The sequence below is a fragment of the Misgurnus anguillicaudatus genome, chromosome 22, assembly GCF_027580225.2.
Source record: "Misgurnus anguillicaudatus chromosome 22, ASM2758022v2, whole genome shotgun sequence".
Lineage (NCBI taxonomy): Eukaryota > Metazoa > Chordata > Actinopteri > Cypriniformes > Cobitidae > Misgurnus > Misgurnus anguillicaudatus.
In genome coordinates, this window is record NC_073358.2 from 34,651,562 (window position 1) to 34,676,129 (window position 24,568).

The window sequence follows — 24,568 nt, forward strand, 5'->3', positions numbered from 1 at the left end:
ATAATTTTAACTCGTTCCTCACTTTTGCCATACAATACAAATAAATCCATATAATTTAGCATCAAATCTAAATGAATGTTTTTATAAGCCATTAGCCAAATCACTCTTGAATAAAACTATAACAAAAAGTAGCTATTCTCAGGTATTTATACATCAATTACATCGATTAATGTGTTTATAATATGAAATTGACTGTAAGAGGAGAAAGCAAGGTGAATGTACTGCAGCTGACTGAATTGATACAGTTACACTTGGCAAAACACTGAAAAGAGGTAAAGGTGCTTTAGTATTTGAATTAGATATGATATGGGATTATTATTAAATTAATAAATGTTTACAATAATAAGAAAGACACATTAAATCAATCAGACTGACGTTGTTTTTAATTACAGTCAAACACATTTGATTTCATATCGAGCGTTTTGTGGCTGGTTTGTGTTGGTGGTTGTATGTGAGCAGAGGAGAAGAGTAAAGGGAATCCTTGAAAGATGCTTGTGTCTTCTGTAAATGGAAGTGCTCAAGGACAGGCACAATTGACGATCATTTAAAACAAGTATTGATTTCACAAGCAAACCACTAAGCTAACTTTGCTGATCTCTCTCTCTCTCTTCTCATTCTTTTTGATGTAATCTCTTTTTTTATCAATTTGAGTTGGACATATTTTTTATTATGTATGTATGTATGTGCAAAACTGTATTTTATGTGCTTTTTGAAAGCATTTGTGTACTCCTTGTAAATGTCTTAATATGTACTATTTAGGAGCATACTGTATATATACATTTGAGGTACCAAAATGTCGGTAGCAAAATGTCTGTAAAATCAACCAAATGTAATATTACTGTGAACTGCATTTTGCAACCATACACTCTAAAAAATGCTGGGTTATTGTGTCAAAAATGGACGAGCCCAGTCTTTGGGTTAAATTAACCTAGAAAATGTTTACAGTATATTTGAAACAACAATGGGTTAAAACAACCATGCATTTTGGGTTGAAACAACCCAGCATAGGTTAAATTACTTACAACCCAAGAGGCTGAGCTCGTCCCTTTTAAACCTTTTTGGTTGAAAAATAACCCAGCAGGGTATGCATAGATATTAACATGGCATAGCTTAATTTTTATATAGTTTGAATTTCTAAATGTCAACACTATCAACACAAACATTTGCACAATGTTTATCTTTACTGCAAGTCTTATAAACGTATATTTAATGTAATGAGACATTGGAGTCATTAGATTTACATTGCACAGTGTTGTTGTTGTTTTTTTATAGCAGGAGAAGGACAGAGACAGAGGAAGTTATGGAAAAAGCTTTTAAACAAATATTGACATTGTGGTGATGCAGGTCTGATAAAGGTGAATGTCTAAAAGTAGAAAGTGGATGAAAGGCATGTTTTCGAGAGAGAGAGAGAGAGAGAGAGAGAGAGAGAGAGAGAGAGAGATTACTACCCCAGGGTATGTAGTATTAAATATTAGACACGGCTGAGTGGTAAGGTCTCAGTGAAACAGTCCTGCAGCTGATGTTCTCTGTTTCCCATGAGGGCCAAATGCCCACACATGCATGTTACATCACATCATATCAACTACATAGTTTGACTAATGACTGCACAAATATTTTAGCACTGTAGCAGTATGTTACATTTTTTATTTATTTTGGTTATAATAAATAACCAATAAATAAGAAATAAAAATACAGCTTCAAAATATTCTCCCAGCAATGAAAATACAGTAACTTGATCAATTATTATGTTATTTTTTTGAAAAAGAGGTTGCTAACAAAGATTATTTTTTGGGTGGACTTAAATACGCAAGTGTTTTTCAAACTACTATAACCAGGGGTATGAAAGTTCCCAGCATTTATTGGAGCATATAAATGTATGTGGTTAATATTATTTGGTGGCTTTATTTATGCTGTTGTTGTTGTTGTTGTCACTGTTAGTTATGTTATCTGTTGTATTTAGAGTTGTATTTTAATGAATGATGTTTGTTGATTGTCATCACACTCTACATAAATTGGTGCTAAATAGCACTAAAACCTCGTAATCATTGGGGAACTATTTTGAGTGTTATATATAGGGATGTCCTGATCAGTTTTTTTTTGCCCTCAAGTCCGAGTCATTTGATTTTGAGTATCTGCCGATACCGAGTCCCGATCCGATACTTCTATAATACATAAAAAAAGAATAAAGAAGAGCGAAAAAACAGATCCAGGATGCCCCTTATGTCATGCCGCACGCATTGCTGTTTCTGTGTGAAGTCAAAAGGGTCTAACTCTGTGCCAGCGCATAACTATTGATGTGTTAAAAAAGAATGAGAATACGTACAGGGGTTAAATAGGCTTTATGCCCAGCTGCGCTACTTCCTGAGCTTCGGCCGGCTCCTTGTTTCCTGTCTGCCATTGTTGGTCAGGCTGATTAATCCAGGTGTGCCTGACCTCAATAATCAGACACACCTGGATTAATCAGTTTGTCCAATAATGGCAGACAGGAAACAAGGAGCTGGCTGAAGTTCAGGAAGTAGTGCAGCTGGGCATAAAGCCTATTGGGGTTTGTTTTGTGGGGATGTTCTGTTTGGAGGGAGGGTTTGAGGGGTAACATGTTTAATCCTGATGACAGCAAAGCCACTGGTGTGTTTCAATGACATTTTGGACCTCTGATAGGATTTTATAAGATTCAGCTTTAAAGCTGTGCCACAGGTTGACCCAAACTTTAAAACCTGAACTTTAAATTATGCAAATCTATGAGTCTGACACCCTATATGCATTTGTTGCACATGTCATTATGCACAATTGATCAAATTTTGAAGGAAGTTATAAGAATCAACCTCCTTGACTAAATCTAGCTATAAGATAGACTACCCAAAAAGATTTAATTAACAAGAAAAACAACATACTTATTCAGCAATAGGCTATGTCTTATAAATCAGTTAGTTAAACAATCACTATAGTTAGGTCGTAATTGATTTGTATAATCAAAATACATTATTTTATTAAACTATACAATAAGTTGTATCCAGTTATCTAGTTAACATATTGTAATAAGATGAGTGACATGGCTATACATACTTTAATACTTTGTTTCTAGACTTCTATTTTTTTTCAACGTGTGCACCATTCTTACCTCTCTCTCTATCTCTCATCTCTACAATGTGTAATGTGATCCTCCTGCGCGAATGTGCGTTCTTGAGGTTCTGAGTGAGACACGGAGCTGCGTACTGATGTAGATTAAAGCAACACTATGTAGTTTTTCAACCTTTAAAAAATGTCTCTAATATTATTTCAGTGATAGAACAACTCTTAACTGGATGAATTCTACCGCTGCTGCAACCTGAGCAGCCTCCTAGCTGCTACAAGCACACTCTAGCCCTTTTCACACACAAATTCCGTAAAATACACAGCATATGAATCCTGGATTTTTCCGGAATAGTTAGATTTTTTTTTCATTCACACTGCCAAGTTTATCCGGCATGTGACGGTCCCGGAAAGACACGTGACCTATTGAAAGTCCCGTCCTCTCTTCTACGCAGCGTCTGAAGTTTGCATATTATATATTATTTCTCCCTCCAAGAACCACTCACGTGCATTTTTGTTTATGATAAGATTATTAAGGAGCGCGTGACGCACCGTTCTAATGCTGGTGAAAGATCTCAGCTTCTGAGTGGATATTTGACGAGCTCCCTGAATTCTACTTTAATACAGTTTTCAGACATTTCTCATCGTGATTGTTTATATGCATTTAAAACCCGCATTTTGAGGAGCTGAACGACTTGTTGGGATGACGCGCGGGTATTTTCGTTTATTATAGCTCAAATGAGCACGTGACGCGATATTCTTTTATGCTGCTGAATGATCTCCGTTTCAACGCAGTGAGTAATGAGCTAACTTACCTGATATCTGCTTTAGTCCAGTTAGCTGACATTTCTCGTTGTGAATGTTGTAAATCCCTAATTTTAAAGAGTTGAACCAACTTCATGTTGCCATGACAGGCGCGCCCTAATTACGGCACGTGCGTCATTGTTTATGCGTCTCATTTATCATTTCCTGTTTACTTCGTCAATCTAGTTTGCAACATTTCTCGTGATGAATGTTTATATGCATGTTATCTCGTTGTAAGGAGCTGAACCATAACTTGTGTTGTGATGATGACGCGCGTGTCCTCACTTCGACACGCCCATTACGGCATTCTTGCGGCTTCTTGTTCACACAGAGGGTTACCTGCGTATCTTACTAGGTCCTCTTTCCGGCAACGATCCCAGAAGATTAACGGAACGAGTTTTTGTTCACACAGACGCTTGTCTGGCAATTTTACGGGTATTTTCTGGGACCAGAGGTCTGTGTTAATGAGGTTTCTGAAAGTCACAGTGGAGGGTAAAGCACACAGCCCCTCCCCTCCCCCTGCCTGCAGAAGAGTGTCTGATACCAGGCACTGTTGCGCTTTTCAACCACATGGGGGACCCATAGTGTTTAACTGAGCACATAGTGACAAAAACGATCGACGCGTTGTTTAAATGAGCGGTAAAAACACGGTTTTGTCGCGCATGCACAGGTGTGTGAAGCCTGAAAACACGTCATTATTCGCGTCACTTCACACGCACCAGCGCAGCGCGTACACTGGCGCGGAGCAGAGCGAGACCTTCAGTAGTGTGCGGTCCTGGCCCAATTTAAACCCTGCATATGTATCCGAGTCCTGATCGGAAGGTAACGTCCGATTTCAATCGAGTCTGAAACCACGTGATCGTAATACTGTAATTTCTACGGAATCTTTTTACAGTGTATACCTTGTTTCCACACTGGCCAGTAAAAAATTGGGGGTCTTGGTTATCATGATTTTATGCAAACATTGCATTTGGACATGCCTTACATCCTACTGCATGTGAAGAAAGCATTTTCAGGCACAGCCCTCATCACATAGATACATTTGCCAGTGATCAATTCACACACCTATACAACAGTACAACACATTGCGACACACTCATAATAGTTTTGTTTTAATTACTCTGTTTTGCAGTCAGTCTGCTGGAAAGGTGTTTTGCCAGCACCTGGAGCCATGCGAGTCGGAGCGTGGAGCTCGCTGGAGGAACAGGCATACATGCTTCTGACCGAGACAGAGAGGCAAACCATGAGCTATTACATTCAAGAGTACCAGCGTGGACATATCGGAGTAGAGCCTCTGGCGATGGCCCTGTTTGAACTCTTCAACACACATGCCAAGGTGAGACTGACAATAAAATACTGCAGAAGAATTGCCAATGACCTATGCCAGCCTCTCTGCTGAAAAAAAGGTTATAGCTAGTTTGCTGGTCTTCCCAGCCTGATCTGTAAGCTGGTTTTAGAAATGTTTTAGGCTTGGTCAGGCTAAAAAATCCTAAACCAGGCACTTGGCAGACACTTCTAAACTGATTTACGGTACAAACTACAATATACATTTTTTCATCAGTTTGTTTCCTAAGCAAGACCAGCTTTGCTACATTGGCATTGACTAGCTAGACCAGCCTTAAGTAGCTACGACTAGGCTGGAAGACTTGCTAGACAAGCCCAAATCTGATAAAACTAGAAATCAACAGTATTTTAGGCAAGGATGGCTGCAATGCAAAATGTCCCCAAAATTGTTTTCAGCTTTGTATTCAAATGGAATATTTATAATATCTGCGGCTGAATTCATATCACACATTTCATCAAATGTTCCCTTGGCTGTCCAGCTGTCATTACTGGCTGAAGTGCGGACCCTGATCGCGCCAAAGGATCTGGAGCGCTTTGATGGGCAGGTGTTAAATCGTGAAATGGAGGCGTGGAGGGCTCGGCACGGAGGTCCGGGCCTGCTGCATCCTGACTCTATTAGCATCACTCTTCCAGAGGGCCACAGTCCGACCTGCCAGCTGAAACCTTCAGTCCCCACGTGCAACAAGGTACTGTAGGTCAATTTGTAACCATATATTTGTAACACCAGACTTGTTGTTTTTGAAGTTTTATTGTCCATCCATATTTATTTTTTTATTTATTTTATTAAGATACAAGCAGAAAATACAGGAAATATGTACAAAAAATAAAAAAAAATGTTCAGGACTAAATGTCTTTAGGCATTGTCTGTGTTTAGTGTGACCTCTCTTGGCAATAAACACATCTTGAGCGTTTTTGAGCAGAATGAAGTAAAAAGACAAATTTCTTTAAAATTAGAAATTAGGATTTAAAGGTGCAGTGTGTAAATTTTAGTTGCATCTAGTGGTGATGTTGCAAATTGCAACCAACGGCTCAGTCCACGGCTCACCCCTCACGTTTGAAACGCATATAAAAAAGCTACAGCAGCCACCACAGGACAAACATATCATCGTTGGAGACAACTTAGTAAAAAAGTGTCCGTTAAGGGCTTCTGTAGAAATGTGGCGGTACAAAATGGCGACCTCCATGTAAGGGGACCATCGGTGTATGTAGATAAAAACGTCTCATTCTAAAGTAATAAAAACATAACAGTTAATTATGAAAGGTCTTTATACACCACTGATAATATAGTTATGTATATTATATTGCATTTCTGTCAAAAGATCATTCAAAAGTTACACATTGCACCTTTAATTTTATTTAGGTTTAAGAGATCCTGCAGTTTCCTGCTATTGCTCAAGTGGAAGGGGAGTTTACCCTAAAAACTTGACACATCGGTTTACTTTTTTTTTTTTTTACAGTTTTTAATACTATATATATACACATTTCCTGTATTTTCTGGATGTATTCTATTAAAGAGACTGAGAAACAATTATATATGATCACTATAACATTGCAAAAACAACAAATCTAATTCTAAATCTTAAGATGTCAAATAAATCTTTGATGTCCCCAGAGTAAATATGTGAAGTTCTAGCTCAAAATACCCCACAGATAATTTATTATAGCATTTTAAAATTGCCACTCTGTGCCGTTTTTGGGGTGTGTTCTTTAAAAGGCAAATGAGCTGTTCTCAGCACTAAATTGCAGTGTCATGGTTGGATAGTGCGGATTAAGGGGCGGTTTTATCCCTTCTGACATCACAAGGGGAGCCAAATTTCAATGACCTATTTTTTCACATGCTTGCAGAGAATGGTTTACCAAAACTAAGTTACTGGGTTGATCTTTTTCCACATTTTGTAGGTTGATACAAACACTGGGCACCCAATTATAGCACTTAAACATGCAAATATCCCCTTTAACTTTTAGTGCTGCTGTATTCTAGTAGATTATAATGTGTTTTCTTTTTCGATTGTTTTATCAAAATTATGTTTTTTTTGTGTTTGTAATTACCAGCAAGCCTTTATTTACATGGCTGTCTGCGCAGGTTATTTGCACATTTTAAATGCACTCAAAAACTGCAGCGTGTATTGGATTGGAGGTGGTTGGTGTATAAAAACACGAAATAACACGAATCAAGGCGCATCTGTTTAGTAAATTTTCCTCTCAGACGTTGACTGCGGATGCATTGATTGTGCTGATTTTTGCATCACCCGCTGCTGCTTGTTAACTACATTAGTTGATTCCCTTAATTATCATGGGCATAAAATCACACCCCGTGTAAGCCAGTAATTGAGCTGAATTGATGAGAAATGGTGAGCTGCCTTTCAAATAAAGCATGCATTTCTTTAGCACAGGGCTTTTTGGTTAAACTTGTTTTGGAGTGACTATTGCTTTGAACGGTCAATTAATTTCATTATGATTGTTTATGTTTTGTTTTTTTATAGAGCGACTGCAGATTAGATGGAATTCTGATGCCCGTTGAGTGTCTGAATTCTCTTCCTGACATTGCTTTGGTAAGTACAGTCTGACTATGTCTGCGCAACACCATACTGGATTGAATCTTTTAATAAGTACAAGGCACTAACATTAAAAAAAATCCTTTATATTTAGTGTGTCATGTAGCTGTTTTTGCATGTACAAGATCATTCTATTTTTAAAAAAATCGCTAGAAACGCCCCCACATGAATACGTCACAGAAATACTTGCATAATGCCGCCCAAATGTATTTGCAAAGAACGAAGGCATGGATTTTGTTAGTGTTGCCACTGCCACTATGTAAGCGAGATGCTATGGGTTTCAGAGAGAGAGAGAGTGAGAGAGAGAGAGAGAGAGAGAGAGACATTCAATTATGGTAAAGGGCATGACATTTCCGCCACACGCTGAAGATGTTTGGCCAATCATAAAAATTAGCTTTGTATTTTTGCAAAAAGTATTTTTCCCGGCAAGCTCAGGGCTCTTACATGTACTTCCCATGCAAACAAAAAGCAACATATGAAATTTATAATGTTATTGAGATGTGTTTGTTTTAAAGGTGCAGTGTGTTAATTTTAGTGGCATCTAGTGGTGAGATTGCAAATTGCAACCAACAGCTCAGTTCACAGCTCTCACCCCTTGCTTTTGAAACACATAGAGAAGCTACGGTAGCTGACACAGGACAAACGTGTCATTGTTGGAGAAAACTTGATAAAAAAGTTTGTTGTCCGTTAAAAGCTTCTGTAGAAACATGGCGGCACAAAATGGCGTCTTCCATGTAAGGGGACCCTCATACATGTAGATAAAAATGTCTCATTCAAGGTAATAAAAACATAACGGTTCATTATAAAAAGGTCTTTATACACCCCTGATAATATAGTTTTGTATATTATTTTGCATTTCTGTCAAGAGATCCTTCTAAAAATTACACACTGCACCTTTAAGTATGTTTTTATTTTGATAATTTCAGAGATTGACAGATCAGTCTTATAGTTGCGCATTTAGTGGATTAAAAATGCATATCCCATTTCCCAAATCCCGACTTAATAAAAAATAATAATAATGAAGCATACAATATTCAGATGCAATGCTGACGGTCACATCCCATATTACCCCATCAAATGAACTTGTCACATCTCTGATTTTAGAGAGAAATTATTAATTTATTAATTATACATTTTTTATAGATTTGTACGATTTGTCCTTGCACATATAAGCTGAAAATTGTTTGAGTTCAATAGATATCCTTTATTGTTCTCATTAAATTAAGCCTCAGTAGCCCAACATTAACTTGTAATCTTTAATCATTATCCTGAATGACTTAGTAATCAACCCTCTTATCGACTGCTCTAAACTGTTTCACAACCCGACAACTCTATCATCTGGTAATTTCATAATGTGCTGACATTTTGAAAGGAAATGTCACCTTTCAAAGCTTTCAAATGTCAGAATGTGTTCCCATCCAGCATTATCCTAACCTCTCTCAATGATAATTGCCTGTCTTGGTATTCAAAAACGCCATCCGAAAAATATGAACAGTACATTTTTGTTTTATTGCAGGACAAAGTGGAGTCACCCCCCTCTTTCAAGCCCCCTCCTCCACCTCCTCAAGGCCACGTTCGACATGCCAGCCCTAAAACTCAGACCAAACGGCCTTCGTCCAAGCTGTCCCAGACAAACCTGTTCTTTACTGCCCCCTGTAGGCGGCATCAAGAAAACCACACCCACAATCACCCCCACACGCACTTGCCCTGCTCGGGCCACGTCTCGCCATGTACCATCCACCACACTTGTTCCACCTGCTCCGTTCTTCACACTCCTCCGCCCTGTTCTCGTCGTCACAACTCTCCGCGATCGTCCTATCACGCCAGCTCTTCCTCTGGAGCACCGACCAGAGATCTGGTTCAGTTTCTGATGAGCCGGCAAGCAGCAGCGCTTTCCCCACACCAAGAGTCTCCGAACCGTTCTCGAGAAGGCACCCCCGTGATCTCTCCCCGCTCCTCTCCATCCATTTCGCCTTCGCTGCTAATGCCTGGACCGCCACCCTGTAGTCCTGAGAAGCCGGAGGGCTCCCCCTCAACACACAACTGCGGAGCACCCCATAGCAGCCCGCTACACCTGGAGCCAGAGACAACGGAGGAGAGACCCCAGCCCCAGCTAAGAGGTAAAGCCACTCTGCAGTTAAAGGTATGTGTAAAGATAGAAGTTGGAATTACAAACCCGGTTTGGTTTAAACAAGATAGTTCACCCAAAAATTATTATTGTTTATTTGCGTTTGTGTTCCAGACAAAAAATTATTTTTTTGACGAAATTAGGTTGAAGGTAAATAGCTCAGATGCAAAACTCTCTAACAGTGCGTCTGACATGTATTCTCGTAAATTAGCATTTTTTACCAGACTCTTAAAGGGACACTCCCCTTTTTTTGAAAATAGGCTAATTTTCCAGTTCCCCTAGAGTTAAACAATTGATTGTTACCATTTTGGAATCCATTCAGCCGATCTCTGGGTCTGGCGGTACCACTTTTAGCATAGCTTTGCATAATCCATTGAATCTGATTACTGTGGGTTCACACCAGCTGCGTCTGAGGTGTCAAATTTGCTTCTACCGCGTCTAGTTTGCCCCTTGAACATTTTGAGTTTACTCGCTTCATTCACGCGTGAAAGGCGCGTAATTCTAGTAATCGAGACATTCACGCGGAAATTCGCGTCATGGGAGGGGCTTCTGCGACTCTGCTCGCTTTCTGTAATCACGTCACTACTAGAGCAAGCTCCTGATTGGTTAACGCAGCGCGTTTTTTTCGGCAAAGTTCAAATTTTTCAACTCACACGTTTCCCGCAACAACACTCAATTCGTGCCATTCGTGCAAACTAGATGCGCGAATGAGGCGGAATCGCATCTAACGCGCCACGCTAAATGCCTCATTCGCGCCGCGAGCCCTTCAGACACGCGTCAACGCGTCTTTACATTGACTTAACATTGAAATCACTCACGCTTGACACCTCTACCTTGGCTGTTCTGAACGCAGCATTAGACTATTATAACCAAAGAGTTTCAATATTTTTCCTATTTAAAACTTGACTTTTCTGTAGTTACATCGTGTGCTAAGACCAGGCGTAATGATATTACACACTGCCTGAAAATAGTCCCCTTGGTTACTTTCAATAGCCGGGTACTATTTTCAGGCGCTGCGTAATATCATTGTGCCTCCTGCAGCCATGTTACATCAGCAAAGTCCTTAATTATTACACCAAAATGAGAGTATAGTTCCTAGCCATATTGGCCTAGAAAATCGCTACCTTTAATTTGTCGTCAGTCTTAGTACACGATGTAACTACAGAAGAGTGAAGTTTTAAATAGGAAAAATATTGAAACTCTTTGGTTATTTTTGAGCGCGATGCTAATGGTCTAATCAGATTCAATGGGTTATGCTAAGCTATGCCAAAAGTGCCACTGCCAGACCCGGAGATCAGCTGGATGGATTTCAAAACGGTGGAAATCAGATGTTTAACTCTAGGGGAGCTGGAAAATGGGCCTATTTTCAAGAAAGTAGAGTGTCCTTTTAATGGTTTCTGCCAACAATCCAGTATTTCTGAATGGCAGTGATTAAGCAGATTTAAAGTAAAAGTATTTGATGAACAAATAATTTGTGCCGAGAGCATTCGTTTAATATCGTCATCTCATTTTTGACTGAGCTGGCATTTAGCGGCTTTTGCATCTGAGCTCCTCAGTTGCTTGTTGTGAAGCTTTATGATAGCCTGATATACAGTATGCTGTCAGGTCTCCATAATTTTGTCATTTTTTTCTAAGATCACTACTGTTGGTCAGTTTACATCTGACAATAAAACAATCATGGTTATTACAAAAAGTTTTTAATGTAAAATATCTGTGTGACGATTTCTATTTATGTTCCAAACAAAAATAGCAGCATAGAGGTTTGGATGAGTAACTGATGACAGAATGTTCAAGTTGAATGAAGAAGACCCCAAGTGACCTTTGTGTGTGTGTGTGTGTGTGTGTGTGTGTGTGTGTGTGTGTGTGTGGGTGTGTGCACTTATGTTTACCTGTTCAGTGCATGCTTTTGTGTAGGAAGCGAAGGTATACTACATCTTGACTTTGAGTTCAGTACACCATGTACTATATGCATTTCATATTCATAAGCAACTAATATTTGATGTCTACATCCAGATTTCTGATCTCTGAAATCTAAATTGTCTGGTAATTTAAGGCCCTGTGCGCTCATTTGTCTGTACTCCCAGGAGCCACGCTGTCTCAGCTGTCAGACAGCGGGCAGACTTTGAGCGAGGACAGTGGAGTGGATATCGCGGAGGCAGGAGGGTTGAGTAAGGACAGCAGTCCACGGCCAGGTAAACCTCCATTCCTGCAGCACATCGGGGACACGCGCAGAGCAGAGGGATTCGCACAGATATCCGCAAAACAGGTGAGAAGACGACCAGATAGTCTGATGATCCATAAATCATAGTTTGATTCTTCAAAGTCAGTGTCATTGCATAAAAATCAACTGGTAGACAGAACTGAAATCTAGATCTTACTTCTAAATAAGACTAGCCTGAACATTCTTAGTAGTAACTGAGTTATGGTCTGCCAAAGCTTCATAGGCAAATCATTTCCAAAGGGCCGTCACCAACAGACCTCGCTCAAATGCCTCTGGGCGCAATTGGATAGACCTAAAACCAATCAGAGCGATGAAGGGGATGACGTATGCACCACTACCAGTGGGCTCGCCGCTCTCGCTAAGATCCAATCATTAGCCTCCAAGTTGCAAGCTGGTATATCAGACTTTTGCCCAAATTCAATCGGTAAGACAGCGATAACATCTTTTTTAGATATGAAGGCTTTGAGTGTTGTTCTTTGCTCGGGTTTTAACAAAAATGAAAAGTTTAAATCGCTTAAAACAGACGGGATAGCTGATTCGGACGAGTGATGTTTCACAGCGGCATCCATCTGTGTAATGTACAAAATCTGTGCTGTGGTCATCGTGTAAAGCCCGCCCCAACTTTTCTGATTGGTGCTGCAATTTCTCAGCATTAGAAATGGGCTTGAAAGGCCTCTTTGCCAGACTACTTGCAGAGCAAATCTAAATTTGTCGGAAGTTGTCTGGGTTTTCACAGGCTAAGATAAGACCAGTGCTTGAAGTGGGCTGGTACTCACCGGTATCTCTATTTTTATCTTTAGCGTATCTGCACTTTTTCTTGCGTTCCGACACTTCTTACATGTTGCCGGTACTGTGCCTCTCCGGGTCAAAGCGTCATTGAATGGGTGATTAATTAGCCTGGGTGCCAGCCAAACTTAGCCCTGCCCACAACATCTCAGGACGGAAAGTTCGGTCTGGAGTCACTCCGTTGTGGCGCTACTATGCTTGAACAAAAACAATTCGGACCAATCAAATTGTCAGGGCGGGCTTTATACGTTGATGGACAGGTGATCAACAGTAACGTAATCAATCACGTCACCAAGGAGCGCTTGTGTTGACTCAGTTTACAGCAAAGATGGCTGCCGCTGGAGAATTGAGATGTGAAGTTTCTGCCATCGAGTCTGTTCTAGAAGATATCGACAGCGCATTGATTTTAAAAGAGGAACAGAGAAACGCGATCAAGGCATTTGTTGATCTTAAAGATGTTTTGGGGGCGGTACTATCCCCTTTTGACATCACAATGGGAGCCAGATTTCAATGACCTACTTTTCCCCATGCTTGCAGAGAATGGTTTACTAAAACTAAGTTACTGGGTTGTTCTTTTTCACATTTTCTAGGTTGATACAAGCACTTAACCCTGGAGAACCCACGGGTAAAATTTGGCAAATGTTAATTGATGCTAAGAGAAGGGTTCTTGGGTTCTCCAGGGTTAAACCAAGCGTGCCGCACAAGCCCTGAAAAGTGAAGCCAAAACGTCTCGATCGCCCCCCAGTGACTGGTCCCTGTATAGGTCATAAACCCTGCCTCCCCATGTTATTCAATTATCTTTTTTCCGAAGCTGGTTTCTGTCATTTACTGTAGTTTTTATCACGCTGTTGTAAATTGAAATGTTTGTTTTTAATATAAGTTTGTTTTTAGTTAGTTATTTAATGCTGTAAAAACGGTGGTATCACGTCATGATTGACAGCTGTGATATGTGCATTCTGCGAGAGCGAGGGCGGGGCCTTGCTTTCGCGGCTTTGCTTCCTGCTTACTACTGCGCATGACTGGTCCCGAAATCGCTACTGCGCAGACTCAAGACCCAAGATGTCAGCGCCGTATCGGGACACTGATGGCTTCACTTTTCACCAATGGAAGAGAGCGAACGGGCGTCCTCCATCTTTTTTTTACAGTCTATGGCAGTGGTCTTCACTATTTTTTTCACGAGAGCCACACTGATAGGTCAGGGTCAATAGGAGAGCCGCCTTTACCGCAAAGTATCAAAAGTTACATGCAGTCATAAATAGCATGTCTGCCTATCAATCCGTCAATCTGTTGCAATGCAATAAATACAAGGGCAAATCATTCTTTATCATTTACCAGTCTGAGACAATATGATTTCCCTTCATGACAAAAACAGGATTTTAATGCTAAGCAATCTTATAATATGCTTATGCAGTGCCCCCCAAACCACCAGGGGACCACCTTTCTCGTAATTTCATGCGGCGCTGCACAGAACGGTTGGCGAGTGACATCTGTGCCGCGAGAGCATTTCGAAAGCATAACAAGCAGTCTGATCTCACAGTACTTTGATGTCATATGACGATCGCTCTGTGCAAGCGCTGCATGCGATTGAACACGGTTCTCGACGTCAGAGATGTTCACAAGTCTCTGAGCTCGAGTCCGAGTCAAGTCTGAAGTCTTTGAGCTCGAGTCGAAGTCAAGTCTGAAGTCTTTGAGCTTGAGTCCAAGTCAAGTCTGAAGTCTCTGGGCTCGAGTCCAAGTCAAGTCTCAAGTCTCGTTGTAACAAATAAAACTCTAATAACAAATAAAGAAATTATAAACATTTATAAAAAAGAACAAAGTTGCACATTAAGTAAGGTCTAAAATAAGCATTAGGTACAGAAATTAAATTAAATGGATAATAACACTGTCTTTATTGTACAAATTAAATATTATTATTATATTTTTAAACAATAGACGTGATTTTCTGTTTGTCTTGGGTTGTTTGATTAACATAAATGACACAGACTTAAGTAGGTTAATTGAGGTTACTGTCTCTTTATTAAGAAAAAATAAGCCCAGATTGGTTTCTGACTGGTTTATTAATACATTAACAAAAATGTTTTTATTAGAAAAAGAATACTGTGAGATCATTTTGTGTGTGTGTGCCCTGTCAAGAAAAGAAAGATTTTATGTTGGCTTAACTTTTGAAACACTTCTCTCTGTATGTGCACTACTGAGGGCACTGAAACGCGTGTTCAAACACAGGTGGAGCGCTTCAGGAAGAAGATGCAGCAGTCGCTTCACATAAAAACGTTACATTGTTTTTCATTGCTCTATTCAGCAAATGTGTGTTAATGTACTACAGTATGACACAAAGTAGCGCAACTCTGAACCTGACTGGAGCTGGACCAGACACATTTAACCGCATGTGCGTACAGAAATCTGCTCAATTTAGCGCCTTTTTGCGGTTAAATTGTTTAACCATTTAAACAATTGCAAGCCTTAGAAACAAGTCAATGATAAACTTACCCTATTTAAATTGCATATTAATCCGCGAATCGCATGCGAGCCGAACCGCGGATCCGTCACAGCACTACCCAAAGCTTCAGATGAGTGGGACAGCAGCAGCCGGTGCATTCGATTCGCGGCCGCGCGCGCGGAGCAGATACGTCACGTGTCACGTCGTGGGCAGGTTGTAGGTAACGGAGGGAGGGGTATGACAGCGAGCTCATCAGACGTTTCCTAAAAATAAACATTGTTCACGAGTCGCGCGGCTCGAGTCCGAGTCGAGTCTGAAGTCTTTGAGGGTGGAGTCTCAAGTCGAGTCTGAAGTCACTGTGTGTGCGACTTAAGTCGCACTCGAGTCCGAGTCTCAAACTCGAGTCCCCATCTCTGCTCGACGTGCATCTTGATCTTATAGGTATGGTTTTCTAACAAAGTTAACGTCCGGAGCAGAGAAAACAGAAAAAACGCATGCCTGCATGATCATATCACTTTATTATTTAAGGCCATGCGCGCCACAAATTAAAGCTTGCCGAGCCGCATGCGGCTCGCGAGCCGCGCAATGAAGAACACTGGTCTATGGGTTAAACATGGAAAAAGTCAGGTTTTCATGATATGTCCCCTTTAAGAATGCTATCTAAAGCAGCATCTTTCTTTTTTTGTGTTTTAGATGGAAATAATGGAGCCTACTCTTGTACGGGTGCCCAAATGTGCCAGTACCCTGGGTATTGCTGTTGAAGGGGGTGCCAACACCAGACAGCCTATGCCACGCATCGTGACTATACAGGTGTGTAATAGCACTGGTTCAAGTTGAAAGCATAAAACTATTATCTTCGGATTAAGTTTTGGTGTACTGTTTTAGGCCTTAGGAAGCTGTCTAACTGCACAGCAGTTTCCACAACCTAATGTGGAAAGGTAAAACTTAAACATAAACATTAAACAGCAATGCATGTATCATGCACAGAAAAGCCAATACCATAACAATTTGGATGAAAATATTCAATGAGGATTGTGGACAAGTTGAGAGAAATGTTGATATAGTTGAATTTCATCTAGTACTGAAGGGTATACAAATTTCATTTTGTTTCCCAGAATGTGCTCCGTATTGTTAACGCTTATTAGGATATTGTGTCATTGACTCACTTTCGAGGTTAAATTTGAGTCGATACATTTCAGCACTTTCATTTTGTACGAGTGCAGACAGCTAAGCAGCTCATTGGGTTTTTAAGGAGAGCTATAATGTATGTTGATTTGACATTATAAAGCATTCAAATGCAGTCGTGAAGAAATTTCATGTAGCAATAAATATGAAATGGTAAAATAAAAAGTAACAATGGCTGTTTCACAGAAAGAACCTTTATTTCTTAAATGAAAAGGGTAGCTAATGTTGCGTGAAGATCTTATAGCCGTCAAGGTGCGAGATACAGTTGTAACCTTAAAGGGAAATATGTGATTTGAAAAAGCTTTTAAAGCCGTTCTCTCGTTGATACACGAAGCTGTAGGTCAGTAAAGCCTTCACCTCAATCAGGTTAAAATTACAACTTTGCATGAAAGAAATCTTGCAACAAATGCTTTAGCATTACATAGCTAGTTGTGCATGCCAGTAGTAAGTTTGTTTTTTCTTTTGACCTTCAGCCTAGAATCTGATGCCTAATAGAGCACATTTACATATTCAGGACTGAAGCTAAACTATTCAGATGATCTGTGTGTCCTTACTGCGTGCTTTTATCTTTGCGTTTGCTCGACATAAAGGTGCTAGGTTTTACCTTTAGCATAAAGCCGTTCACACAGAAATGTGCTTGCTTGCATATTTATACCCAGCGGGATCAAACTGCTAATAATATGCAGATAACCTTAGGGTATGTTTAATAAAAGAAGAGATCATATCAAATGAAGCATGGTAAAAGATTTCCGATATTGCTGACTAAAGACTGTGAGATGGCATTGCTGGGTGCTTCTTCTTTGTTGTTGATTGACAGAATATCCTTGAAATTTGCATAGAATGATAATTTCTGCGACCACAAACACAGTGATAATTATAAACCCATTGAAAAGGGCACAGAAGAACACAGCTTGTCATAAAGCCATCTGGACATGTTTCCTAATTAAAGATGCGTTTTTTATTTGAATGCCAGACATAAAATGACCCTATAGCCAGACACATATTACTGAAAAAGATGATCTTAAAACTTTGTATTGAGCCTTGACGTCAATTACAGATTTACTAGCGCTTCTGGTCTTCTGCATTATACGCAACGATAGCTACATTTAAATGCAATCCAAGAATCTGTTAGAAATAGGATCAATGCCTCAATCGGACTGAAATCTCTACATGTAAATACCTTAATCGATCCGATCAAGCTTGATGCAAATGAAATTTCGATTGGATGGCGTGGTGTAAACATGAAATAATCTGATCAATGGGAAAAAATCAAGTATGAATCCGGGTTTTTTTCTCAGATTCAAAAATACATAAGTGAAATACTGAAAAAGCATATATACAGGGAAAGACTTAAAGTGAAATTACTGAACCTAAACATATAGAGCCTGATTAAAAAAATGCTAATTTACAAGAACACTTACAAGATGCACTTAGAGGGTTTCACATCTGAGCTTTTCATATGTTACATAACATTTTGTAACTTTTTTATTAATTTTTTTTTAAGTTGCCCGCCAGCATTTTTTGTGATTTTCAGAAAAGTTTCACAAAATGCCTTGCGGTAAAATGTTCTCCTATAAATATATAAACATACAAATATATCAAATATATAAGAACAGACAAGAAGAAATTATGTTTTGAGGAAAATATTCCAGGATTTTTCTCATTTTAATGGACTTTAATGGACCCCAACACTTAACAGTTTTAATGCAGTTTAAAATTGCCGTTTCAAAGGACTCTAAACAATCTCAAACGAGACATAAGGGTCTTATCTAGTAAAATGATTGTCATTTTTGGCAAGAAAAAAAAGCACTTTTAAACCAAAACTTCTCATCTTCCTCCAGTTGTGTGACGCGCCAGCGCGACCTCACGTAATACGTCATCACGTGAAGAGGTCAAGGATGACGTATGCGAAACTACACCCCAGTGTTTACAAGTATGGAGAAAGAGGACCGTTCCGACGTTGTTGTATGCCGAATTATACTAATGAATGTCTTTGTGTCAGTTTATTGTTTAAAATGGTCCGCAAATGTGTGTTTCAAATATGTAACACGTGACCTTTCGACATCATTACGCAATTACGTGAGGTCGCGCTGGCGCGTCACACAGCCGGAGGAAGAAGAGAAGTTGTGGTTTAAAAGTGCATTTTTTTCTTGCCAAAAATGACAATCGTTTCGTAGATAAGACCTGTATGCCTCGTTTGAGAGTCCTTTGAAACTGCAATTTTAAACTGCATTTAAACTAATAAGTGTTGGGGTCCATTAAAGTTCATTAAAATGAAAAAAAAAATCTCCTCAAAAAACATAATTTCTTCTCGACTGAACAAAGACATCAACATTTTGGATGACATGGTGGTGAGTAAATTATCTGGATTTTTTTAGGAAAATTGACTACTCCTTTAAATTAGTTTTTACTTCAGTTTTTTTTACAAATTGGGTAAGAGCGCCATCTAGTGGATAATAGCAGATTACCGTAAAAACTCGTCAGAAAAGCGTCATCGGCAGGGGAATGTTTTATCTTAAAGGGGACATTTCACAAGGCTTTTTAAAGCTCACGTAACACACGCTGTTTCTGCATTTCTGATATTAATCTGGAGTACCTATAGAGTAGTATGACATCCTTTATATCTCCGAAGAGTCTTTAGTTTAATCAGATTTATAAAAGAAAGATTAGCTTTACCGAATCTTTCCGATAACGTACGAAAAAATGAAGAAGGAGGAGTTATAACACGGGAGGAGCGAGTACGAGTCATGCAACACTATACAACACTGTTTTAACTTATAATTTACTACATGTTCGTGTCATTTATATAATATACACGCGCCTATTTCCAACATAAGACAGAAGTCTTACTTACCACGTGTAACTCGTCATGACCCGGTTCTGAAAATCCACAGCATCAAACACACACGCAAAACGCCGCTGCTAATCCGGATAATAAACTATATCCATTGTTTCCATGAGGCTGGATGTCTTCTCCTTACATCCAAAAACACACTTCTTCTTGTGCCATTGTTGACTTTTGAAATTAAACAAAGCTAAGTGGCGTGATAAGCTGTTAGCAGCTCTAGCGTCTCCCGCTGACTGACGGCTGGGCGGGGTTTTCCGGGGGAAGTTTTCCGGCGGAAGCCCATATAAAGAAGTGATACGTATCGAAAACCCCTGAAACGTCAGTTAGAACCGTAATCGAAAAAAATTAGCCGAAACTTGTACGAACCCTGGCGAAGTGCATTCGGCACAGAAATACTCTGAAACACGCCCAACTGCATTTTTGACACTTTGCCTACGTTTAGCATGAGGAAACAACTCTATAACTGTGTTAATAAGTCAGAATGCTTGAAATACCATTAAACCCCCCCTTTAAAGATGTCAAATAAGTATTTTTGTCCCCAGATGTATGTGAATTTTTAGCTCAAAATACCATACAGATCATTTATAATAACAGGTTTGATAAAAAATGTGCTGTTTTTGGGTGTGTCCTTTAAAATGCTCACGAGTTGATCTCTGCACTAAATAGCAGTGTTATAGTTGGATAGTGCAGATTAAGAGGCGGTATTATCCTCTTCTGACATCACATGGGGAGCCAAATTTCAGTGACCCATTTTTTCATATGCTTGTAGAGAATGGTTTACCAAAACTAAGTTACTGGATTGATCTTTGTCACATTTACTAGGTTGATAGAAGCACTGGGGACCCAATTATTGCACCTTAACATGGAAAAAGTCAGATTTTCGTGATATGTCCCCTTTAATTGGCAAGATAACACGTCAAGGGTGGGAAAAGAGTTGCAATCAGGATGAAATTGGGTGCATGTAACATACCTATTGGCAGTAAATGAAAAAAGCTATCAATCTGGCTTAAAATCACGTATGGCAACAAAAGTATCTTTTAGCTTGTATATTAAGATGATGTTTATAAATGAGTTTGTCCTTGACTGGTCTTATAGACGTAATATGCATTCCTCAATTTAATGAAATACCAGTCCACTGGTGTCTACTTGATGTCACTGTGGGATCTCATATTTTGCCTGCTGCTGTAGTGAACTGAATCCAACCTGAAAGAAACACACGCCACTGTACTGTACAATGAAAGACATAGGTGTAACCATGGTTACAGTTCTTCTAAAGTCTTTAAAATGGATTTTAATCAGATATTCATTATGAGGGCATGCACAGTTTAATCTTAAATCAAATGCTAGCTAGTGAATTGAGTTAAATAGAGCTGGCAAATTAGATCAGACTCCTGCAGGATTATCTATTGTTGTATCAGGGCTTTCTTGGAACCATGACCTTCACCTTAATTTAACCAAACATGGTTAGTGCAGTACCTGACATGTTTTATTTGTTTATCTAGACAGTACACTCTCAGAAAAACATGGTACTAAAGCTGTCACTAGGACGGTACTCTTTTAAAAGGTCCTAATATGTACCATTTATGTACAGATATATGTACCTTTGAGATACTAATATGCACCCTAATATCTTTATTCTGACCGTGTAGAGGTGTTTGTTGTGTAGTAAGAGTCAATAAGAGACCAGTCACCTTCTAGCTGGGAAAAAACATGACAACTAAAATGCTCATCTTGGTATCTTACTGCACTTTCCACCCCCCCACTCCCCCCCAGGCACTTTATCTCTATACTTTGGCAGAAGGACAGCTAATGACCTCTCGATATGAAGTGCCACATCGAGGAGAGCAAGTGGTCATTTTCACACCCAATTTCGTCCTTGTCTTTTCTCTCACACTTTTGATAGATGATATCTCTCTCAGAAAGTTTGAGAGCTACTTTCATTGTTTACTCTCTCTCTCTCTCTTTCTCTCTCTCAGAAAGGGGGCTCTGCTCACATCTCTGGGCTGTTACGGGTGGGTCAGGTGATTTTGGAGGTGAACGGAGTGTCGCTCAGGGGCATGGAGCACCGGGACGCGACTCGGGTCATCGCAGAGGCCTTTAAGACCAAAGACAAAGATCACGTGGACTTCTTGATCGCAGAGTTCAACTCCGCACTGTAGAAGTCAACTTTGCATACCAGACGATGCTGCAGATACCCGCGGAGGGGACGAATGAATCATGCTTGTCATATCTTTATCACAAACAGCTTTGAGTTCAAGAGCCAACAAACACCCACTTCACGTCTGGATTGTCGCAACCGGTCAGACTGTTGTGCCTGGTTATGACTCTCACCGCACGTAAATACTGCAATATCTGTGCATGAAACTGGATGAATGTGATTGGACAAGATCTGGGGTCTTATCTGTCCCATTCACATACATGATATATCCAAAGCCACAGCCTTTATCTACAGTCTCCTTTTGCCTCAAGGATCAATGGACAGCATTTAAAATGCAAATCTTGTGTTTTATGGTACTGTACTGTAGATAAAGGATTAACCATAAAACAAAGAAATTAGTTTAAAATGACACAGACTGTTTATATAATCAACCATATCAAATCTAACAATATTAAGCTACTTAGAGTAAAAAGTTAATATTTCATAATAAATTATCCTTCATCCCAGGTTACAATCTGCAGCAAAACAAACCCTTATGGGTGATTCTCACGAAATCCAGACTTAGAAGCTGTCCAGCATCAGATAAAAATTTTTTTTTTTGCACATATAAGATTAAGGTCTGAACTTACTATAACCATTGTTTTTAGAGGATTTAAAAAATATTTCCTATAGAATTATTAAATTTTTTTTGAATATCATTATCAAAAATTATCATTACCGCAACATTACATTAAATATATGCATTTACAAACTCATGTTTCGGTAATGAGAACTATAAAGTTGTCTAGGTACTATGACAAACAAAATTTCAACTTTCATCTGGAGAGAAAAAATATGAACTGCTTACCTGGTAGCCATCTTGAGTGTCACAGTCAATTATGTCCCTTCCAACTATTTTTTTTTTTTTTTGAAAATGTTAGTTCCTTGAGGGCTTAAACAATAATTGAAAATTGTTGCAGAGGATGAGAACATTTTTCATGGACACATTTATATTCCTTTTTATTGTCTCTACATTTACCAATGATCACCAAATACCACATGTTTCTTTACTGTAAATGTTTATAGTATAACATGCACTGAAGCTTTTTATTTTTTAGATTTTTTAATTATAAATATTTCCATGTCAAAGAACCCAAATCCAGTCATGGACACGTTGCGGTAATGAAAATTTTCCCGTTAAATGTGGAAAAACCAACAAAATTGGTTTGTATGATGTCATTTGAAATCATGTGCAAAATAGTACATGAAGAGATGTTTGTAACTGTATGCTTCTTATTTTGATACTCTTACTTTGCATTTACTTTTTTTATCAAAATGTTTCATGACACCTCAGAAGTCTAATTTCGCGAGAATCACCCTTATGTTACATAAAATAAATTTCTAACAAGTATCAATAAGTTTTTTGTTAACTTGAGCAGTTTATTTATATAACTAAAGATGTGGAAATAATGATATGTGCCTGGTAATGAGAGACATTAATGCGAGATTATGTATTACGGTCATTGTTTTGTTGTTTCTTGATACTGAAGGTCTTTATTATTAGGAATTATAGAACCAAATAGATGTTTCTACTTGAATATTTGACTACAGGATGAAAATAATTAAGGACAGACAGTGAGAGGAGCTGGATGCCTCTCATAGCCGAGTCCCCTCTCACAAAACACATCAGTTGTTAATGTTAGTGTGCATATCTCACAGACAGGTTTTGGAGAGCTAGGAGTATTTTTGGAATAGAGCAGATGTAAAATATAGAGGTTTACTTTTTATGCAAATGCACGGCTCTTGATTATGCAACATACGGAGTTACTGTACATAGGGGAAATAATGTAAAGCTGTATATATTTTATTTATGTAACATATTTTGCACATACTGTTAATAAAATATTTATCTAAAATATACAGATTCCTTAAATCAAACCAAAACTTCATTCAGAGTAGAAACATATGGGTATAAGCTTTAAAGTCATAAAAATGGATCACCTTCATTCTAATAGTTTCTCTCTTCAGTTTTTGCTTGTCATTTGTACATTGTCACTGTACTTTGCAATGTGTAATACATAGTAACTGGTGATCAGCACTGGTGTTTTTGCTGTGCAGGACCTGCAGTATCATAGACTAATTACAGAGCAACACTATATTAACATGGTGCACAGTAGAGAGTATTTTGCCTGAAATATTTATGATTCATGCCAAGCTGGAAAAGTGAATTAAATCAATGTTTAGACACTGAAGATTAATATCTGTACATTTCTTGACAGAATAAATAGTAATATCAAAAAAATTCTTGATTGTAATTCTCTGGTTTTTGGGAAAGTGTTTTGGCGACCTCATGTGTTCACCTGAGGAATAACGACGTCACTTTTCCACGTGCCCACGCTGGAGCTCGCCCGGTTGAGTCAAAAAATTCAACAAAATGGCTGGTTTTCATAGAAGCTCCTGCAAAAACGCTAGTAAAACTGACTATTATCAGTTTAAATTGAATTTAGTTGGCCTTAATAGTGACCCTAACAACTTGCAAAACAACCAGTAGTCTGTGGACATTGACATATGGCCAGACATTGCTTTTCCTGATATATTTGTCTAGCCTAAAACTATTAAACCATCCCACCTTTGTAGAACACAAGGCTCATCATCATAATGGATTTTTTTCAATGAAGGCTGACTGACAAAACTTTGCAATTACACAGAATAAGAATATTCATTGGTGTATTTTTATAGGATTTTTTAATCCCAAAATTTTACATACCTGACATATGGCTTGTCCTTTGAGTGTTTTTTGCGGTCTGGAAAAAGACCGCTCCACATTTTTGTTGAATCTGTTTGCACAGTCGATCAGACTGTTTGCACAGAAACTACTTTTCTCATTTTAGGTGCGTTTTTCACGCTATGCTAAATAATGCTGTCGCTCAGACTTTTGCCACTCAGTGGGCGTAACCGCAGTCACGTTCGCCGAAAGTGACGTCACGTGCATACCCTATATTTTTTTAAATTGCATGTTCACTAAATATTACATAAAAGAAAGCATACAACATG

At 38.9% G+C, this 24,568-nt stretch overlaps 1 protein-coding gene across 2 annotated transcripts in view; it reads left to right on the forward strand.

Annotated features, from left to right (window-relative positions):
* whrnb (whirlin b) overlaps positions 1-23,809 on the forward strand; it is a 99,658-nt gene extending 75,849 nt beyond the window's left edge. Inside the window, exons 6-12 of one of the 2 annotated variants that reach the window (XM_055199270.2) lie at positions 5,006-5,209; positions 5,697-5,903; positions 7,701-7,769; positions 9,289-9,892; positions 11,985-12,166; positions 16,038-16,154; positions 21,354-23,809. In XM_055199270.2, coding sequence (XP_055055245.2) covers positions 5,006-5,209; positions 5,697-5,903; positions 7,701-7,769; positions 9,289-9,892; positions 11,985-12,166; positions 16,038-16,154; positions 21,354-21,536 — 1,566 coding nt within the window. In that variant the 3' untranslated portion in view covers positions 21,537-23,809. Of the gene's footprint in view, positions 1-5,005; positions 5,210-5,696; positions 5,904-7,700; positions 7,770-9,288; positions 9,916-11,984; positions 12,167-16,037; positions 16,155-21,353 lie in introns of those variants that run through there. The other variant, XM_055199271.2, reaches the window with a different exon arrangement.
* Positions 23,810-24,568: the final 759 nt, after the last annotated feature.